The 21936-nt window shown below is 44.6% G+C and overlaps 1 protein-coding gene across 6 annotated transcripts in view; it reads left to right on the forward strand.

Moving 5' to 3' along the window:
* The window catches only part of LOC129701414 (thrombospondin type-1 domain-containing protein 4-like), a 552304-nt gene that overhangs the window by 51926 nt on the left and 478442 nt on the right, over positions 1 to 21936 (forward strand). For 4 of the 6 annotated variants that reach the window (XM_055642598.1, XM_055642615.1, XM_055642572.1 and 1 more), the window contains exons 2-3: positions 17346 to 17497; positions 19539 to 19626. In XM_055642598.1, the coding sequence (XP_055498573.1) occupies positions 19598 to 19626 (29 nt within the window). In that variant the 5' untranslated portion in view covers positions 17346 to 17497; positions 19539 to 19597. The remainder of the gene's footprint in view (positions 1 to 17345; positions 17498 to 19538; positions 19627 to 21936) is intronic. The other 2 variants (XM_055642583.1, XM_055642606.1) reach the window with 2 other exon arrangements.

Consider the following 21936-nt stretch of genomic DNA (forward strand, 5'->3'; position numbering starts at 1 on the left):
CACTGTGCTGCCCTTCTTCAATCTGTCTGTGGTGGGAGTAAATCAGCATCTGCAGTTCCTTGTATCCAAACCATTATATCCATACCTTTTGTGGTTCTAACCTGCAAGTGAAAGAAAACCTATTCAAGTGACTGAGGAATCTGGAGTGCGTTGTTATTATCTTGATAGATTTCCTCTTTAAACCACGTTCGTGTATTTCCTGTCAAATGTTGCTAATCGTTGTGAGAATGCCCTGTATCTCAGCTGTACTTGTCTGTGTTCAAAAATAAAGCTGCCATTGTGGTTCACTGTGCAGTAGTGAGTATGTCCAGCTGATCATAAACGTCACAGGCCGGCTGCTCACAGTTTACATTGGCAACAAGGATGAACAAAAACTGGAAGTACAGTTGCTGTTGCTTTGAACATCTTGTGAGAGAACAAGATGAAATTTATATTTATATTTTAAATAGAATGTAGGATCTTTGCAAGCTGTGTCTGTAGCTGAGCGTATCTGCTAGTTAACTCAGCAGTGTAACTGAGCTTGTCTGCGAGTTAACTGCAGTTGCCAAGCAAACGTTATAATCTAATGCCAAACCTGGTTAGAACATGAGTGAGCCAAGCAATGTCAAGCAGAAGGTGGACACAAAATGCTGGAGTAACTCAGCGGGTCCGGCAGCATCTCTGGCGTACAGGAATGGGTGACGTTTCAGGTCGAGACCCTTCTTCAGACTGAAAGTTACCCGCTGAGTTACTCCACCGTTTTGTGTCTATCTTCGGTGTAAACCAGCATTTGCAGTTCATTCCTGCACAATGTCGAGCAGATACATTTGGATAAATATCCATGGATCTCTCTATGGTAAATAACTTGAAGCGAAACTCGGTCTCCATTTTTCCTTTAATTTTCCTTCAAGTCAATTTCCTCGACAGTAACCACTTTGTTCACCAGCGCTGCTCACGAATTCTGTTGCAATGCTCGTAGAACTGTTGCCTCGCAGTGTCAAAGACCTAGTTTAGTTTAGCGATACATAGAGGAAACAGACCCTACGGCCCACCGAGTCTACACCCACCAGAGATCACCTATACACTAGTTCTGTCCTACATCCTAGGAAATATTTACCAAAAACCAATTCACCTACACACCAGCACATCTTTGGAATGTGGGAGGAAACCCACCCGGTCGCAGGGAGAATGTACAAGCTCCGTACAGACAACACCCGTAAGTCAGGATTGAAATTGGGTGTCTGGTGCTGAAAGGCAGCAACTCTGCTGCTGCTGCACTGTGCTGCCCCGGTAACACAGCATGGAAACAGGCCCTTCAGCCCACTGAATCAGTGGCAACCAATGATCACCAGGATTCAATCCTGACCTTTTGTGTTGGCCATGTGGAGTTTGCACATTCTTCCTGTGACCACTTGGGTTTCTTCCAGGCGCTCTGGTTTCCTCCGATATCCCAAAGACATGTGGGTTTGTAGGTTAATTGACCACTGTAAAAATCGCCCCTATCAAGTGGGATAACATAGAACTAGAAAGAACAGGTGATTGATAGTCATTGTGGACTCAGTGGGCTGAAGGACCTGCTCCCTTGTTGCATCTTAAATCTAAATTAAACTAAGATTAAACTAAGAGATTTCTGAACTTGGGTGGAAAATACAGAATACTGAAAGATATATATCAAAGTAGATTTGAAACAAAGTCCCCCGGAAAGCATATTAAACTGCCTGAACTACTTAAGTTAATCAGATCATTGTTACTTTTCAAGGTCGGAGCAGTTGAGGTGCACGGGTCACAAAGTATAATTGTGAACAGGATCAGATGAAAAGTTAACCTGTAGGAAAAAGCTTTTTGTCTGAAATTGTCAGAGAATTGGAATGCGGATATCATCAGGATAAGCAGAGCACAATACAGTGGTGTTATCATGGTGGCAGATTATCTCGCAAAGCAGTTAATGAGAAACGGTTCAATTTGTACAGAACATTTCTTTTCGAAGAGTTTGTTGTTCAGCAGACCCAGTGCACCAAAACTCATCAGATAATGTAACAAACGTTAAAGCTGATGCAGAGGTCAACAACAATTCTAACGATTCTGATTACTCATTTGTTATTCACTGCATGTGTAGAAACACTCAGCTTCGGCTGGATGTGAACATGTGCAACTCATGAATCAATAGCTGTCAACATGATGTGAACAAACTTTAAACAATCTTCACTATTGCCCCTCTCTAACTAAGCAAAGGAAATGGCAATTTGTTATAGAGTAATATCTTGCTATGTAACCGCTTCAGTTCTACTTAGTGCCGTCATTGTGGCCATTGTTTCTATATTCACATGTCCTAAAGACACCCACTTTCTCAGCAATTTACATAGACCAATTAACCTACAAACCCGCACGTCTTTGGGATATGGGAAGAAACCCACGTGGTTACAGGGAGATTGTGCGCATTCCATTCAGACAGCACTCAAGGTCAGGTTCAAACCCGGGTCTCTGGCGCTGTGCGGCAGCAACTATACCAGCTTAGCCACTTGCCACCCTTGTGTTGAACCTATGATTGTACTTTCCCAATGTCATGTGCTGAAAGGTAATTGCATTTTTAGTTTGTAGTCACCAACACAAAGTGCTATACACCTTGCTTTTCCGTAAGGTCATCAAGGAATTGTTCATAAGTTATAGAGCAAAATTAGGCCCATTCAGTCACCCTTAACAGCATTGATGTACAGAGGGCTCTTGGGGACTTAGTCCATAACTCCCTGGAAATGGAAACACAAGTAGATAGTGTTAAAAAGGGTTCCAAGAGTGGTAAAAGGGGCATATGGTATGCTTGCCTCCTTTAAGGAGGGCGTTGTTTTGAAGAGTCAGACCGTTATGATGCGGCTTTATAGGACTTTGGTTAGGAGCCATTTGGAGAATTGTGTGCCATTCTGGTCACCCCAATAGAGGAAGGATGTGAAGGCTTTGGAAGGAGTGCAGAGGAGGCTTACCAGAATTATGACTGGATTAAAGGGTATTAGCTACAAGGCAAGGTTGGCCAGACTTGGATTGTTTCTCCCTGGTATATCGGTTGAAGGGGGACCTGATAGAATATATATATAACATTAAGAGAGGCACAGATAGGGTAGATTAGATGGGACCCTTTTCCCAGGATGGAAATATCAAATACCAGAGGGCATAGCTTTAATCTGAGAGGGATAACTTTCAAGCTGTGAAGCAAGTTTGTTTTTTTTACACAAGGTTTACAAAATCTGCTGTTACAAAGGTGATGCCTGGAACACGCTGCCAGGGGTGGTGGGGGAGGCAGGTATGATAGTGCTATTTAAGACTTATTAGATAGGCACATTAGGAGTGGAATGGAGGTACATGGATTATGTGCAGTCAGATAAGAGTTTGTCTTGACATCATGTTTGGCACAGACATTGTAGGTCAAAGGCCTGTTCCTGTGCTGTGCTGTGCTGTTCCATGGGGCAGGGGATATGAACTGATCTTTATTTATGCTGTGCTCGTACATTTGTTTCCTTGTATAAACACTTTGCGTGTTTTCCCTTTAAGACTATAATTTTCTCTTTAAGACCACAGACTTGAGCATGCCCAGTATCTTGTGTGTAGTAGTAAAAAGAAAGCAACCATTGTTATCCTTCACACAAGAGTGAGTTTGTCTAATTAATCACACACTTCAAAGGCCCAATGGTCACGATTTACAGTTATACTTACAGGATATGGAAATACCCATGACAACTTGTTGCTGGGCTTGTCTGTGTGAGAGAGCTGTGTCAATATTGACATGGGTCCCTGGATATTTCCAAGGAGAACTTTGCAGGGTTGATTATGCTGGGAGAGCCTTTAGTTGCATCCTCACTCAGTGCACAGCTGGACAATCCAGCTGTTTTAATTATTATTTGCAGTGGTCTCCTCTGGTTTGCAACTGAATAGGTTGCCAGGCCTCTTTGGAGGAGAGTTAAGATGCGAGTTAGAACCTGTATCGAAGCTAAAATAGGTGCAGGTAAAGGATTTCCCTCCTAAACTGAATCAGTGAACTTGTTAGATTTTAGGACACTTAAAAGTGCATGGATACTTTATTTTATGGAAATGAAAAAGTGCGTGAAAATGTATGTGTTGCGATTTAAGATTGTTCTGCATGATTCTAATGTACAACACCAGAGATGCGTGTTTTAAAAATGCAGGGACAGTTTCTTTCCAGCTGTTATCAGGCAACTGAACCATCTTATCACCACCTAAAGAGCGGTCCTGACCTGCCATTTACCTCTGGAGATCCTCAGACTATCTTCAATTGGACTTTACTGGACTTTGTGCTATCAATGTTATTCCCTTTCTCCTGTATCTGTACACTTCAAAATGAGGCCATTTGCCCTATCAAGACTACTCCAACATTCAATCATGGTTGATCTAACTTTCCCTCTAAATCCCATTCTCCTGTCTTAGAAACATAGAAACATAGAAATTTGCAGGAGTAGGCCATTCGGCCCTTTGCACCGCCATTCTCATGGCTGATCATCCAATCAGTATCCCGTACCTGCCTTCTCTCCATACCCCCTGATCCCCCTTAGCCACAAGGGCCACATCTAACTCCCTCTTAAATATAGCCAATGAACTGGCCTCAACTACCCTCTGTGGCAGAGAATTCCAGAGATTCACCACTCTCTGTGTGAAAAAAGTTCTTCTTATCTCATTTTTAAAGGATTTCCCTCCCCCTTATCCTTAAGCTGTGACCCCTTGTCCTGGACTTCCCCAACATCGGGAGCAATCTTCCTGCATCTAGCCATTCTTAAGAATTTTGTAAGTTTCTATAAGATCCCCTCTCAATCTTCTAAATTCTAGAGAGTATAAACCAGTCTATCCAGTCTTTCTTCATAAAACAGTCCTGACATCCCAGGAATCAGTCTGGTGAACCGTCCCTGCACTCCCTCTATGGCAATAATGTCCTTCCTCAGATTTGGAGACCAAACTGTACGCAATACTCCAGGTGTGGTCTCACCAAAACCCTGTACAACTGCAGTAGAACCTCTCTGCTCCTATACTCAAATCCTTTTGCAATGAAAGCTAACATACCATTCGCTTTCTTTACTGCCTGCTGCACCTGCATGCCTACCTTCAATGACTGGTGTACCATGACACCCAGGTCTCGCTGCATCTCCCCCATCTTCCCATAACCCATGACACCCGTACTAATCAAGAACCTATCAAACTCCACCTTAAAAATATCCATCGACTTGGCCTCCACAGCCTTCAGTGGCAATGAATTCCACAGATTCACCTCCTTCTGACAAAATAAATTCCTCCTCATCTTCTTTCTTAAGGGACGACTTTTTATTCTGGGGCTATGGTCTCTGGTCCTAGACTTTCCCACTAGTAGAAATATCCTTGCCGCATCCACTCTATCCAGGCCTTTCACTATTCGGTAAGTTTAAATTAGGCCCCCCCTCATTCATCTAAACTCCAGCGAATACAGGCCAGTATACTGTGGATGGCTTGATTGTAATCTTGTATGGTCTTTCCACTGACTGGATAGCATGCAACAAAAAGGCTTTTTACTGTAGCTTGGTACCAGGGGCGGATTAAGGCTCACTGGTGCCCTAAGCACTGACCAATCTTGGTGCCCCCCTCCTTTCCACACTGACCCAGTCCATTTTAGTTGTTGACCTGTCTGACCAGATATACAATGCAGGTTGCAGCAGTACAAAAATGTATTCATATGATAACACAATATACTGTACAAACTAAGCCAAGCTTGGGCTACATAAAGTTCTACAAAAATGCAATACAACATCTATTTTAATATTTCACAAGTTAAATGTATCAAAGTTCCAATATTCATGACCTGAAAGGCATTTTTCTACATTTTATTTTTGCAAAATCACTGATAACATCCTCGAAATTAATACCTCTCAGAATGTCTGCTTGAATTGTTAATGTACACAGTGTCGAGTCTTTCTTGAAGCATAACTGATCTATTTGGGGTTTTTACACGTTTCAGTTGTGAGAAAGACCTCTCTGTTGTGCAGTTGGTGACCATTAATGTTAAACATATTCTTAAGGCAATTTCAACATTTGGAAAGGCACTCTATAGTTTGTCTTCTGTAATTGTGTTGTAAAGTTCCATGCGAGTGAAAGATGTTTTCTTGGTTGTTTCAAACTTATGAAGAACATATGAATGGAACTGCTGAAGCTCTGTAGACAAAGTGTTGTTCATGTCAACTGGATAAGCATCAATGAGTGTCTGACAAGTCTTTGAGTACCTTTCACTTTCTGATAATTGGGAATTAGCACCTTGTTGGGTGGCATTAGGAACATCTGTCAGACAAGAGAATCTGTTCAAGAAAGAACTGCAGATGCTGGAAGATCGAAGGTACACATAATTGCTGGAGAAACTCAGCGGGTGCAGCAGCATCTATGGAGCGAATGAAATAGGCGACGTTTCGGGCTGAAACCCTTCTTCAGACTGAGAATCTGTCTGCTATTTCAGTGTACACCGTTCGTCTCCTCCTCATTTCCGTTTCTAACTTTTCAACAATTGCATAAAAAGTGGAGATACGGAATTTTTTACAAATCGTCATTCGTTTTTTGTTTTTTTCACCCTTTTCCCAACTTTGTGGTGCCCCCTTTGGCCCTGGTGCCCTAAGCACGTGCTTAGTCTGCTTAATGGTTAATCCGCCCCTGCTTGGTACACATGGCAGCAAACTAAACTAAAATCTTTTGCTTTCACGTCCTTGCATCTTTTGAGTGAAGTTTTTAACCTTTTGCTCCCTAGTCTTTCAGCCATCCACTCGTCAGAACAGAGAATAGTTTCCTTTAATTGTCCAACAGAACCAGCCATAGTCGTGTGTGGATCAATTTCACTCTTCCATCACCGTCAGGGGAGAAAGCCAACACGGGTTCATTACAGAATGTAGATGAGACAAGGCATACCTGATAATGAGGTTAACAACCTGATGAAGCTACAACACAAGACTCTTTGTACATTCAACAGTAAACTCAGGAGTCAGTGATACACAGGTGATGGATTGGGTCAGAGCTGTGAAACCCTGTAACATTCAACCACGAGCAGTCTGGTTTGTCAAGTGCAGATGGAAGGAGACGGTTCTTCTCACATCCCCTTTGCTTGATGAATGCAGAGTCTTGCAATGGTTGAGGCCAAATCTTCAATCAGAAATTCAGACACAGGAAGGTTTAATGTCTTTGCGCTGACTGGTTAGCACGTGACCAAAAGGTTTTCCCTGTACCTCGATACATGTGACAATAAACTAAACTAAGGTGTTGTGCCGGCCTGATCAAAGATAGCGGAGCAAGATAGTCCATAGCGGAGCAAGATAGTCCACTCCTGCTAAATCCAATGGGCCGTTTAAGAAGGAACTGCAGATGCTGGAAATTTGAAGGTACACAACAAAGCTGGAGAAACTCAGCGGGTGCAGCAGCTTCTGTGGAGCGAAGGAAATAGGCAACGTTTCTGGCCGAAACCCTTGTTCAGACTGATGGGGGGGGGGGGAGGTGCCCGAGGGCTGAGGGAGAGATAGGAAGGGGAGGAGACAGCAAGGGCTAACAGAATTGGGAGAATTCAATGTTCATGCTACCATGATGCAGACTCCACATATGAGGTGCTGTTCCTCCAATTTCCGGTGTTGCTCACTCTGGCCATGGATGAGGCCCAGGACAGAGAGGTCGGATACGGAATGGGAGGGGGAGTTGAAGTGCTGAACCACCGGGAGGTCAGGTTGGTTAATGCGAACCGAGCGGAGGTGTTCGGCGAAACGATCGCCAAGCCTACGCTTGGTCTCACCGATGTAGATCAGCTGACATCTGGAGCAGCGGATGCAATAGATGAGGTTGGAGGAGATGCAGGTGAACCTCTGTCGCACCTGGAACGACTGCTTGGGTGCTTGAATGGAGTCGAGGGGGGAGGTAAAGTGACAAGTGTAGCATCTCTTGCGGTTGCAGGGGAAAGTGCCCGGGGAAGGGGTGGTACGGGAGGGAAGGGAAGAATTGACCAGGGAGTTATGGATGGGGCGATCGTTGTGGAAGGCAGAAGGGGGGGATATGGGAAGATGTGGCGAGTGGTGGGATCAGGTTGGAGGTGGCGAAACTGACGGAGGATTACTTGCTGTATGTGACGGCTAGTGGGGTGGAAGGTGAGGACTAGGGGGACTCTGCCCTTGTTGCGAGTGGGGGGGATGGGGAGAGAGAGCAGTGTTGCGGGGTATGGAAGAGACCCTGGTGCGAACCTCATCTATGGTGGCGGAGGGGAACCCCCGTTCCCTGAAGAATTAGGACATTTCGGATGCCCTGGTGTGGAACGCCTCATCCTGGGAGCAAATGTGGCATGGACGGAGGAATTGGTAGTATGGGATGGAGTCCTTACAGGAAGCAGGGTGGGAATAAGTGTAGTCCAGATAGCCATGGTAGTGGGTTTATAGTGGATGTCGATCAGAAGTCTATCACCTGCGATGGAGATAGTGAGGTCAAGGAATGGTAGGGAATGTCGGAAATGGTCCAGGTGTATTTGAGTGCTGGATGGAAGTTGGTGGTGAAGTGGATGAAGACAGCGAGTTGTGTGCGGGTGCAGGAGGTGGCACCAAAGCAGTCATCAATGTAATGGAGGTAGAGGTCGGGGATGGGGCCCTGGTACGCCTCGATCAAGGAGGCAGGCGTAGCTGGGGTCCATGCGTGTGCCCATAGCTACGCCTTGTATTTGGAGGAAATGGGAGGAATCAAACGAGAAGTTATTGAGGGTAAGGACCAGCTCCGCTAGGCAGAGGAGAGTGTCAGTGGCTGGGTATGGGTTGCTTCTCTGGTCGAGGAAGAACCGGAGGGCTTTGAGACCATCCTGGTGGGGGATGGAGGTGTAGAGTGACTGGACGTCCATGGTGAAGATGAGGGGGTGAGAGCCTAGAGAATGGACTGCGCTGAGACGACGGAGAGTGTCTGAGGTGTTTTGAACATAGATAGGGAGGGATTTAACCAAGGGGGATAGGATGGAGTCGAGGTACGTGGAAATGAGTTCGGTGGGGAACGAACAGGCAGAGACAATGGGTCTACCGGGACAGTCAGGTTTGTGGACTTTGGGGAGAAGGTAAAATCGGGCCGTGCGTGGCTGGGGAACGATGAAGTTGGATGCTCGGGGGGTCAGGGCGTTGGAGTTGATGAAGTTGGTGATGGTGCTAGAGATGGTGGCGGGTGCTCGTCAGTGGGGTCATGGTCCAGGGATAAGTAGGAGGAGGTGTCAGAGAGTTGGCACGTGGCCTCAGCTTTGTAGAGATCGACGCGCCAGACTACCACGGCACCTCCCTTGTCGGCTGGTTTGATAACCCAATCTGGTTTGTTGCGGAGTGAATCGATGGCCGTACGTTCAGGGGGGGAGAGATTGGAGTGAGACAGGGGAGTGGAGAAGTTGGTGCGGTTGATGTCGCGGCAATGGGCTGACGTGTAGTATGTAACGGAGCGGAACGCCGGCCTTTTCTTCGGCCATTTCAGCAAACTCGACCCGACTGGTTATCCATCTCGCAGTGTAATCAGCGTTGCGAGGGAACAGTTTGTGTGTGTGTGTGTGTGTGATATAGGGTTAGATTCATAAATCATAATTCTGTTATTTTTTTTGTTAATGATTAATATGTTAATAAATTATATTTCTGTTCATTTTCTTTTTTAATGTTTAAAAAAACCCATTTTAAATGGCTCGTGCTGTGTTTGAGTTAATGTTTGTATTAAGCTTGCACTCTGTAATTTATCTAATCACACTGTTCACAACTGCAGTGTTTGGTAAAATAATAGCAATATGATGATTCCAGTTGCTCTACTCTTGGAATGTTCCTTAATGTTTTTTTGTGTCTATGGAAATGCTTTTCAACAATAAAATGTGTCTGGTCTTCCCAACAGCCAGAGAATGGAATGAGATATATCCATAATGGTGGGGTTATCTCAATGAAGTATTTAACAAAATAAAATTAGTTTTGAGCAAGATTAACAAATGATGTCTAACTTAAGGATGATTTTTACCAAAGATCGTTGATTTTTACGAGGATGTTTCCGTTACCGGCTTCCGTCTCCGCACTAGTATCTTTGCTCCGCTATAGCGTCCAAAGTTGGCGGAGACAGAAGCCGGTTACGGAAATGGTGCTGAAGATTACCCATGACCCTACTACGGCTTTTTCGTCGAATGGACTATCTTGCTCCGCTATAAGATCTTTGGTCCTGATGCCCCGTCATCTCGGATGGTTGTCTGCAAGCCGATTTGATTTGATTTAAGCCGCGCAATATTCTGAAATAGTTGAATTTATTAGGCAATGGTAATAGGGAGTGATGTCCTTCAACCCTTTACATCCAGGAGCTTGTTCTCAGCAATGACTGAGCCTCGGGTGGGATAGAACAAGAGGAGCACAATGTGCTGAATATATTGACAGCCTCTAACAGAATGAATTCTGGGGTAGAGCAAGTGAATGTAACCATTTTTAAACATCTCTGACATTCAGATGCATTCAAAAGCTGTTTAGAATTGAAACAATTACCTCATAACTTCTTTTAGTAAATCAAATAATACTAAAGTATTTGAAAATACTATAAAAAATGTATTAAAAATATTTAGCCCCACAATCACTATTAAAACGATTGGAATCTCCAATCTAACACTAGTCTGATCACTGGATCGAAGTCTGAAGAAGGATTCTGACCTGAAACGTCACCTATTACTTTTCTCCAGACATGCTGTGTGATCCATTTGAGTGTGTCCATTTTCACTAAACCTGATCCATTGTGTGATCAGAGTCCATGTAGTGCTGGGAATCGCAGCAAACATATACTTCATGCTGGGCTTCCAGTGAAGTACAATAGCAAATTGCATTGGCAGGTGGAGCAGCATCCATGGCGCAGTATAGTCATAGTCATACAGCATGGAGACAGACCCTTCGGCCCAAATTGCCCCTGCCTCGTAGGTCTTGGATGTTCCAATTTAGAAGCACATGCAAATAAATCCATGTTTTAATGAAGTCTCATTAAGGGCCTGTCCCACTTTCCCGAGTTATTCACGAATTCTCCCGAGTTTTCCCCTTAATTCAAACTCGCAGAATGTTTGTAATGAGGCTGTAGGTGTCTGTGAATACATTATGTCAGCCATGGGTACTCGGGGCATCAGGTAAGTCGGGACGTTTTTTCCAGCCTGATAAAAAATGTCCACAAGTAAAAAATTAGCCCCGAGTACGATACATAACGAGCCGCTACGATATATCCACAGACACCTATGGCCTCCCACGGACTCGTTACGCACAATCTGCGAGTTTGAATCAAGGGGAAACCTCGGGAGAATTTGTGAATAACTCGGGAGAATTTGTGAATAACTCGGGGAAGTGGGACAGGCCCTTTAGTTGACAGCCCAGAAACATAGACTCCAGCCCAAGAAGATTCATCTCAATGGAACAAAACCACCAAGAACCATCCTTTACAAAAAAAATAATAATAATTTTCTACATGCAGCTTTGATTCATGCTGTACATCTCTGCTCTGAAAGAGAAAGGTGAACTCCAAGCATTTATAAATAGAAAAGGAAAAATAGAGATTAGTCCAGAAGAGGAAAGAAAGGAGGAAAAAAAGCAGTGGTGGATTAGGGTACATTATTTGTCTCTGCTGAAACTTTCAAAGATAACAAACGTGCACATTGGACTTAGTGTGACACTTTCTCAGCTTATGTCAGTAAAACGTTTTATATTTATCTTCAAGCTGTCTCTTGCCTTTTAAGTACCTTAACCATAAAGTAAGCTGATAAAAGGGTTACTAGACCCTGAACATAAGTGTTTGAGTGCTGTGAGTTCCATAACTCATGACCAGAATGATTCAGAAGAGCTATGTTGGCTGTTTGGAAGATTTTACTGCTTCCTGACCCTGCCCTTTGGTTGTTTTCATAATTCAGTTCGCACCATATCCTGGATTTTTAGGTTTGCTATCAAGTGGACTGCTGTAATGGCATTCCCCAAAGGACAGGATTTCAGCACTTCATGCCTGTGTGTTATTTGAGTAATGCCTTGGCAAGCTCACCCTCTTTTCTTTCTCCCCCCCCCAAAGTGCAATGTTTTTATGGGTATACAATACATACCTTACTAAGTTTTAACAGCAGGGAGCTTTGCACAGATTCTGGTGAGTGCTGGCTGGACTTCATTGCAAAGGGACTTAGATTTGTGATTCTCTAAAGCTTGCAGCTAGCTGTGCTTGGCCAGGTGGCGAAAATGGTTATCCAATTATTTATTTCATAAATAATGATGGCGAGGCGTTTAGCCCATCTTTTTCATTGGAATTTCCAATTATTTCTTAAATAATTCCAGTTCTTTTGCTTCTTTCCCCTTTCTGTGGAATCCATTCCATATGTGGACCAGTCAGCGTGTGAAGATATTCCAAGTGGCTGTTGTGAATGTGCCTTTTTTTTTACTAGTTTGAACCCATCTTCCTATGCTTTAGTCTTGCAGTTTAATATATTGACCCAAATTCATGCTCAAATCTATTTCAAATGCCTCCATATGTTTGGCGTGTCTCAGACCCCACTTCACCAGATTGAAAGCCCACTTACTCCAGTCATTCCTCATGAGTGCGTTAAGCTTTCTTCATAGTAACAGTCAGAAAATACATCTCAGAGTCATACACGATTGTTCCATTACTGTATTCACTCAGGGCAACTTAAATTCCATGTACCCCTTTACTCGATATTCACTTAATTTGCAACCACATACAATGAGTCTGGAGAAACAAGGAACTGCAGATGCAGTTTCACAAAAAAATGCACATAGTGCCAGAATAGTGGGTCTGGCAGCATTTCTGGAGAACCTGGATCGGTGACATTTTGGGTTGAAACCCTTAAGACAATGAGTGTGGTTCCACAGCTGTAGTAATGGTTCCTGTCTGTTGTGTGTTGGTCCTTAGAGATGGTTGCTGATGACCACGACCTATCCTCTGCTCCAATGGTTCTTAATTCCTATCAAGAAATGGGATCCAAATATGGGGTGTTGATATATAACGAGAGCCATGGATCAGCAACGGGCACTGATGGAGAAAAATCATGGAGTAATAATTGGTGTCCTATTGATTTCTTCAGGATGATTCTTCATTTAACACAGAACTTGTCTAGTTTTGTTGTATTCTTCTCCATCTTGGCTTCCAGAAATTTGAGCTCTTTTAGGAAGAAGTATGAACATAAAGAGCTGAATGATTACAAGAAAAAAAGCAGACCAGCAGTGCTGTGAGGCTCAAATTAATGACGGGATATCCTGAACAATTCTGGAACTCCCCCTTCCATTTGACCCAGTCCAGCCAATCACCCCATCAATATCTGCAAACATCCCAAAGTTATGAAATACAACCGTATGTTTTTGAGAATGCAAATGATTGTCACTGTTACTTGTGTTCATATTGGTGTAGCACACAGTCCCTTTTAGCTTAGTTTCCGCCCTTTTCCTGTTTCCGCCCTTTTCAGCGCGGAAACCGGCCCTTCGGCCCACCGACTCCGCACAAACCAACGATCCCCAAACACTAATGCTATCCTAGACACACGAATGACAATTTACAATTTTTACCAAGCCAATTAGCCTACAAACTTATACGCCTTTGGAGTGTGGGAGGAAACCGGAGATCCCGGAGAAAACCCACACGGGTCACGGGGAGAATGTACAAACTCTCTACAGACAGCACCCATAGTTGGTATTGTACCCAGGTGTCTGGCGCTATCAGGCAGCAACTACCGCTACTCTTTTACTGTTCTATTTTCTTCTAATTCTTCTGCAAAGTGCTTAGGATCACAGAGTTATATATCACAAAAACAGGCTCTCGGGTCCAACTTAGCCGTGCTGATTACCTGAGCTTGTCCCATTTGCCTGTGTTTCCTGCATAACCCTCTAAACCTTTCCTATAAACATACCCTGTCCAAATGTCTTTTAAAGATTGTAATTGCACCCTGCTTCTACCACCTTCTTCAGTCCAAACCCAAAATGTCTATCCATGTTCTCCAGAGGTGTTGTCTAGCCCACTGAGTTCCTCCGGCACTTTGTATCCTTTTTTGTAAACCAGCATCGGCAGTTCCTTGTATCTAGATTTTTCCCATGGATCATTTTAGGAAGCTAAAAACATTTAAGGAATCCTATCTTACGTTATTAGAAATGGCAAAGTACACAGAGATCAAAATAGAAATGACAGATGAAAGAAAGTGAATGTAGGTAAGACAATGACTAGTCATACAGCGTATTGAATCTCGTGTGTTTCATTTAATTTCATCTTTGAATTTAATTTTGAATTATTTTTTAATTTAGAGATACAGGGCGGAAACAGGCCCTTCGGTCCACCAGCGATCCCCGTACACCAACATTATCCTACACACTAGGGAAATTTTACAATTTTACCTAAGCCAATTAACCTACAAAGCCGTACATCTTAGGAGTTTGGGCGGAAACCAGAGCACCTGGAGAAAACCCAAGCAGGTTACAGGGAGAACGTACAAACTCAACACAAACAGCATCCGTGGTCAGAATTAAACCCGGGTCTCTGGTGGTGTGAGGCAACAATTCTGATGCTGTAGGGAGCTACCGCTGTGCCACTGTGCTGCCCTTCTGTGTTTTCCCTTTAGAGATGAGTGAATGTTAGAGCCCGAGCCCATGTTCATAAGATGTAGGAGCAGAATTAGGACATTCAGTCCATCGAGTTGACTTTACTGTTCAATCATGTCTGATCTATCTTTCCCTCTCAGTCTTAGTCATCTGCCTTCTCCCTTTAACTTTTGATACCTTTACAGGTGCACAACCTTTTATCCGAAAGCCTTGGGACCAGACACTTTTCGTAATTCAGAATTTGTCAGTCTTCGGAATGGAAATTTTTTAGCGTAGATTTTAATGGCTGGCTCAGTGGTAGAGTGCTCGGCTCATATCCGCAAGGTCGCGAGTTTGCGCCTCGATCCCGGCAGTTACTCGGTCGCGAGTTTGAGTCTTCAATGTAGGTTTTTTTTTGCAGAATAAATGTTTGTATGCAGAATAAATGTTTGTATGAAATGCAGTGTAGGAGAGGTGTACTGACTGTGTGGGCAGAACTTTGGAAGTGATTGCCCACCAGTCTTAAAAAGCCGCTGTGTCTCCCTGTCCCTGGGATAGCAGAGGGCGATCAAACAGCACAATATTGAATACCCCCCTCCCCCTCCAACTCCAGAGGAATCCTCTCCCCGATGGGCCGCTACGGCGACAAGTGGCAGTTTGCCCACAGCCCGAGCTGCGCCACCCCAAGAACGAGACGTACCTTGCACACCATCCGCTTCTGCCCCTACGTGTGTTCCTGGGCTGGAGTTGGTGGGTCTCTGGGGATCTCTCCCTGCTTGCTGGGCTGGGGGTCGGAGTTGCTGCTCTCCGGCTGACTGGAGCTCTGGGACTGTCTCCGCAACTGCTTGCAGTGGGCCTGGGAGGACCAACAGGAACCCGCTGTCCCGATTGGTCCCTGACGTCTCCTGCTGCCTGTGGGTCCCCCTGGACTGGCTTGCTGAGACTGGGAACTGTACCGCGTCCTTGCCCCCTGTACTGACCTGCTGCCATCGCCGACTGCAACAGTGCAAACAGCCCCCCACTCTCCTGCAAGGGGGGTACAGTCCGGGAACCAGAGGGGTGTAGGTGGGTGGGTAGGATAGCAGGTGGCCAGAGACGTCACCGTGCGGGGGGACCAACAGGAACCCGCTCCCCGATGGGCTCCTACGACGCCCCGAGCTGCGCCCCGTCATCCGTTTCCAGGTCGCAGGTTCCTCTGTAGTTGGAGCGGGGCTGGGCTGCGGGCCGCCCTCGGTGACTGTCTCCCTGTTGGCTGTGGGTCAAACAGCACAATACCCCCCTGGGTTCCTCCGTGCTTGCGGTGGGCCTGGTGGTCGACGTCCACACCATTGGTCCTGAGCGTCTCTGGAGTTGGAACGGGGCTGGGTGACTGTGGGACTGAGTGGGCCTGCTGCCCGATGAGGGGGCGCAGCCGACGTGACGTCTCCGGCCAGACAGTGCTGGAACGGGGCCCCTGGGCCTGGGTGCAATGAGTGGGCCTGGGGGTTGGTGTCCCTGGTCCTGAGGGGAGGGAAGGGGTAGCACGACGTGAAGACATGCAAAGCCCCCCGCCGGGAAGCAGAGGGGGGGTGCAGAGGGGTGGGTGGGGTGAAACTGAAGGGAGCGACAATCTGCTGCTGCCTGCACGCTGAGGTAAAAAGTTCCCACGCAAGACTCACGATACACTGTGTATCGTGAGTCTATCGTGGGAACTTTTTAACTCAGCGGGCAGGTAGCAGCATATTGTCAATTATTAACCCACCCGCGCAATATACTCTCACCTTCTCTTTTATGAATGAGGATTTAGTTCCCCTTTCTTCGAGGACCGACTGGAGGTTCCGCTGTCACCTCTGTGGGCCGCCCTCGGTGAACGTTTTCAAGGACCTTTCTTCAAGGACCGAAAAAAATGTCCGCTATTCGGAGGTTTTCGTTATTTGGATCTTCGGATAAAAGGTTGTGCACCTGTAGTTCATTTAGCTCCAGATTTATATTGGCTCAGTTGCTCAAACCTTCTATAATTCTGCTGCTGCCTTGCCTGCTCCCCCATCCTTTACCGGCCTTGAACTGTGCTGATCATAAAGTAAATCAAATATTGCTCATTCACTGGAAGTTACCTCAAAGACTTGCATTGATTCTAGCAGCCCAATACCTTAAATTTACATTTTTCACCCTTTAAGAATGGTTGAAGTTATAATATCCTGTTGGTCTGTAGATGATTGGTAATCCCTGCATTGCAACTCAACGAGTGAAAGTGGGTCAATTTCTTCAGTAGAGTTGCATGAGTGAAGGATGGAATGGGGCACGTAATATCATCCTGTATCATCCACAGCAGTGTGGTCACCAAGCTTGAAGGGTGGGGGGTTGCCAATCATCTCCAGGCCAGCTGGATGTTGCATTATCACTTTAAGCATACGGTGGTAGAGCTACTGCCTCTCAGCACCAGAGACCCGGGTTCAATTCTGACCTCGGATGCTGTCGGTGTGGAGTTTGCACGTTCTCCCTGTGAGCAGGTCGTTTTCCTCCGGGTGCTCCAGTTTTTTCCCACATCCCAAATACACGCAGGTCTGTAGGTTAATTGGTGTCTGTATAATTGTCTCTAATGTGGAGGGAGTGGTTGAGGAAGTGGAATAATATGGAACTATTGTGCATGGGTGATCGATGGTCAGTGTGAACTTGGTATTTCAAAATGCCCGTTTACATGCTGTATCTTAAACTAAACTAAACACCCTTAATGGGTCAAAATGTAAATGTGAAGAACTGAGGGGGCTCGATTCAATGCAAGTTGCTGAGGTGGATACTGATGAACGAGCAAAACTTGTTTTACTTTGTGTTCAGCACAGTTCCAGACTGGCAGAGGGCAGGAGAACAGCTGAGGGAGCTGCAGAATTCTGGAAGAGGGCTTGAACAACTGAGCTGTGATAAATCATAAGTTATTGGAGCAGAAGTAGGCCATTCGGCCTATCGAGTCTACTCCGCTAAATCACTAGGTGAGTAGCTGCGGTTTATTTATCTATGTTCTTTCAATAGATACCTTCCTAGAACTTCTGGTGCACCCATCCAGTTGTCCTCGATTACCTTTGAAGCAGGTGGCCCACAGGTATCTCACTCCAGGGTTTCACAATGGAGTTTTGCTGGAGACATGAAAAAGCATTGTATGCTGAAGCAAAGAACTGCAGTTGCTGGTTTATACCAAAGATAGACATAAAGTGTTGGAGTAATTCAAGTCAAGTCAAGTTTATTCGTCACATACACATACGAGATGTGCAGTGAAATGAAAAGTGGCAATGGTCGCGGACTTTGTACAAAAAAAAAAAACAAACAAACAACCAGACAAACTACAAACGGAATTCACATTAGATAGATAGGAGTTACGCACTCATCTCCAATCCAGCTGGATGTTGTACTGTCATTTGGAGCAGCCATTTCTCAGTTCCCCCACACGTGACAGATGGAGTGTTAGACAGAGAATGATGTCATTCGCTGGGGGTCTAGGTGCAGTATCAACATGGGAATTTCAGTCCTGGAAATGCCTGGTAGAATTTGCAGATTGATGCAAAATAATCCAGAAATGATTGGCAACAAGTTTCACATCTGAAATATTTTTTTTAAATCTCAATTATATACCAGTGGAACATGGTGTAATTGAATTCCTCAGCTTCCATTTTGACATTGTTTTCTGCACAATTGACAATTTGCTGTGGGCCACACTTCCAACATATTGAGCAGAAAATTGCTTTGGGACATCCTAAAAGGGAGGTGAAATATGAAACGTAAAAGCAAGTCTTTTCCCTCTAATTCATTTAAAATCTTTTTATAGAATATATGTGCAGAGTAGAAAATCCTCAGGTTTAAGGGCTATGTATTGCACATCTTCTTTACAGCCTTCTTTATTAAGATGGCTGAACAATTCCCTTGGTTATCTTCAGCAGGAATGATATTTCATAGGTTTTATTTATCTATGATCAAGTATTTCCACGGAGCTGCATCTGTTTTGCTTTCATAGTTTTGCCAGATGCACTGCCAAAATGCCACTTGCACGAGTGAATGGTGTTTCTGCTGCACATGTGGTCCAAGGAAATTCCTGGTTTACACAAACTCTATTCCCTCGGTTTCCTGGTAATTTCGTCATTCTGATTAAGCCCTCTGTGGTTCCATTGTATTAATAGTGTTCAACGTTCTGCAAACCAACGTTCTACATGTTTTGCAAAGTATTTATGTACGAGTAAATATTGGTAACAAGACCAGACTTGGTGATGTGACTTGGTGCCTCCATTTAACAATGGAAATTCTATGGTTCGAACAGATGCTGCAGATTAATACAATTTAATATCTAACTGGAGAATCCCAGAAGTTTTAATCTCATTCTATTTCAAGTTGCCGAGGTTAGTCGTGTGAGCCATTTTTAGCGGAGTTATTGCTTGGTGGGAGGTAATAAGAATGATATGGCTTGACTGGGAGATTTGGGAATGGATTCAGTAAGTGATTCCAAGAACAATAGAGAATGATATAATTGTCGATCAGGGTGATTGTTTTTGCTAGTTTTGGCTTTCTTGAGATAGGAAGAGATGGTGCAGCTGCCAGGGTGTGGGTGACTAGTCACTCCCTACAGGGTGACCATTATATCAGACCTTTGATGCACTCTTTAACTGCATCTGCAGTTTTACTTAGAAATGGTGTTCTGCATTAAATCAGAACTTAGATTGATTGATAAAATATATGACTTGTATAAATATTAATCTGTTATTAAAGCATAATTACTAATAAAAAAATATTTTCTTTATGATGGTTCATTAAAATGTAATGGCTCTGAATTTCCTCAGAAGGTTCCACTCCCCTGCTTTAGCCCATTAGGAACTTATAAAGAAGAAATTCACAGCGGTTTCTGCTGACCTCCTGCCAAGTTCCCGCAGATAATCAGCACAATCCCCGTGAAAGTTCTGAGTGACTTTTAATAGCCTTTGCATGCTTGCTTGCAATGATACCAATGTATTCACAAAGAGATATGTCACTGTTTTTAATGTTTGGCAGGGTTTGCCACGTACTGCGGGCTGGCTGATGGTGTACAGTCTCAACCCTCCATCCAGACAATGTGGCACGCAGCAGCGTGGCTGATCAGGTGAGTGATTATTTACTACACTGTGCCCACATTTCCAGCAGCTTCCGTCTGCTCTCTGTTGTGGCTTTGGCACGATGCTGACTGTATCTCAAGGGAGATAAATGACATGCAGTCATTTTTAACGTTTTAATAACATTTGACCAGGTACATGGGTAGGACAGGTTTAGAAGGCAAACACAGGCAAATGGGACTAGTGTAGATGGGTCATGTTGGCCGGTGTGGGCAAGTTGGGTCAAAGGGCCTATTTCCACACTGCATGACTCTCTCTGAGCCATCGGAACTGAATTAGGCCATTTGGCCCATCGGGGCTACTCTGCCATTCAATCATGGCTAATCTGTCTTTCCTTCTCTATCCCATTCTCCTGTCTTCTTCCATTAACTTCTGACACCTTAAGTAATTAAGAACGTATCAATCTCCTCGTTAAAAATCCCCAGAGATAATCTCCACAGCCGTCTGTGGCAATGAATTGTGCAGATTCACTTCCCTCTGGCTAAAGAAATTCCTCTTCATCATATTTCTAAAGATATGTCCTTTTAGTCTGAGGCTGTGGCCTCTGGTCGTGGACTCTCCCACTAGTGGAAACATCCTCTCCACATCCACTCTTTCAGGCCTTTCATTATTCAGTAAGTTTCAGTGAGACCCCTCCCCCTCATCCTCATCCTTCTAAATTCCTGTGAGTGAAGGCCTAGAGCCAACAAACGCTCATCATACATTAAACCGATCATCCCCAGGATCATTCTCGTAAATCTCCTCCGGGCCCTTCCAATGCTAACATATCCCTCCTTAGATATGGCCCCAATCTGATCACAATACACCAAATGCAGTCTGACCATGGGCTTTGCTGGACTTTATCTTGCACTAAACGGTATACCCTTTATCCTGTATGCGGACGGATTTTTGCTGATTGGATAGGGTGCAATAGAAAACTTTTCACTGTACCTCGGTACATGTGACAGTAATAAGCTAAACTAAACTAATCTTAGCAAAATGAATGCTAACATTGCATTTGCCTTCTTTACCACTGATTCAGTCTGCAAATTAACCTTTTGGGAATCCTCAACCAACACTCTCGAGTCCCTTCTGACCAATTTTTGAATTCTCTCCCCATTTAGAAAATAGTCTATGCCTTTATTCCTACTACCATAGTGCATGACTGCACACCTTGCTATGTTGCATTCCATCTGCACTTCTTTGCCCACTCTCCCAACCTGTCCAAGTCATTCTGCAGACTCCCTGCTTCCTCTACACTATCTACACCAATGCAGACTGCACCCACAAAACATTTTCATTATTTCCCAAGGCAATTCCTTGGAAAGATAAGACTTTAGACTTTAGAGATACAGCATGGTAACGAATCCATTGACCTACCGAGTCCACACCAACCAGCATCCACCCCATACACTAGCACTAACCTACACCTTAGGTACAATTTACAGACGCCAATTAACTTACAAATCTGTATGTCTTTGGAGTGTGGGAGGAAAGCGGAGCAGGGAGAACGTGCAAACTCCGTACAGACAGCACTGGTTTGTTCTGGCACTGAAAAGCCCCTGGGCCTTGGCATGCCAATTACACGACCGCGTGGTCGCGTTGTGGCACGACGGACCCGCGAAGGTCGCTCGCGATTTCATTCACCCGCACAGCCGTCTGGAGCGCGTGACGTCATTTGTAGATGGACACAAAATGCTGGAGTAACTCAGCGGGACCGGCAGCATCTCTGGAGAGAAGGAATGGGTGATGTTTTGGGTCAAGACTCTTCTTCAGTCTGAAAGAAGGGTCTTGACCCGAAACGTCACCCATTGCTTTATCCAGAGATGATGCCGGTCCCGCTGAGTTACGATGCCCGTGCACCTCAACACGACGACGAGGTCGCGTAATTTGCGTGCCAGGGACACGTAAGTGGGACAGGCCCTTAAGGCAGCAACTCAACTGCGGCACCACTGTGCTATCCTATGTTGCAAATTAAAATTATTTAATTCAAATCACCAATGTTCCCAGCATTTATTCGGTTATTTATCAGCATCTTGTTGTAAATCATGGCAATTGTCATGGCAGATTTATAAGATCGCCAATTAATCTGTGGCTAATGAACCACTAGTTCTCTGTCCAATTCTACTTAACCTTGCAATGCCCTTCCACATTGCTGGCAAGTTCCAGGACTATTCTCGAGTGTTACCAAAGCTAACCAGACAGTGTCTGCTAAATCCTTGTAAATCCCTTGCTCTTCATTGCCAAAACACAATATACTATTTCTCAAACTAATATCCACTATCTTTGTTTTTGTCTTTTTTAAATGGTGGGGTTTAAGT

The sequence above is a fragment of the Leucoraja erinacea genome, chromosome 1 (genome assembly GCF_028641065.1).
Source record: "Leucoraja erinacea ecotype New England chromosome 1, Leri_hhj_1, whole genome shotgun sequence".
NCBI lineage: Eukaryota > Metazoa > Chordata > Chondrichthyes > Rajiformes > Rajidae > Leucoraja > Leucoraja erinaceus.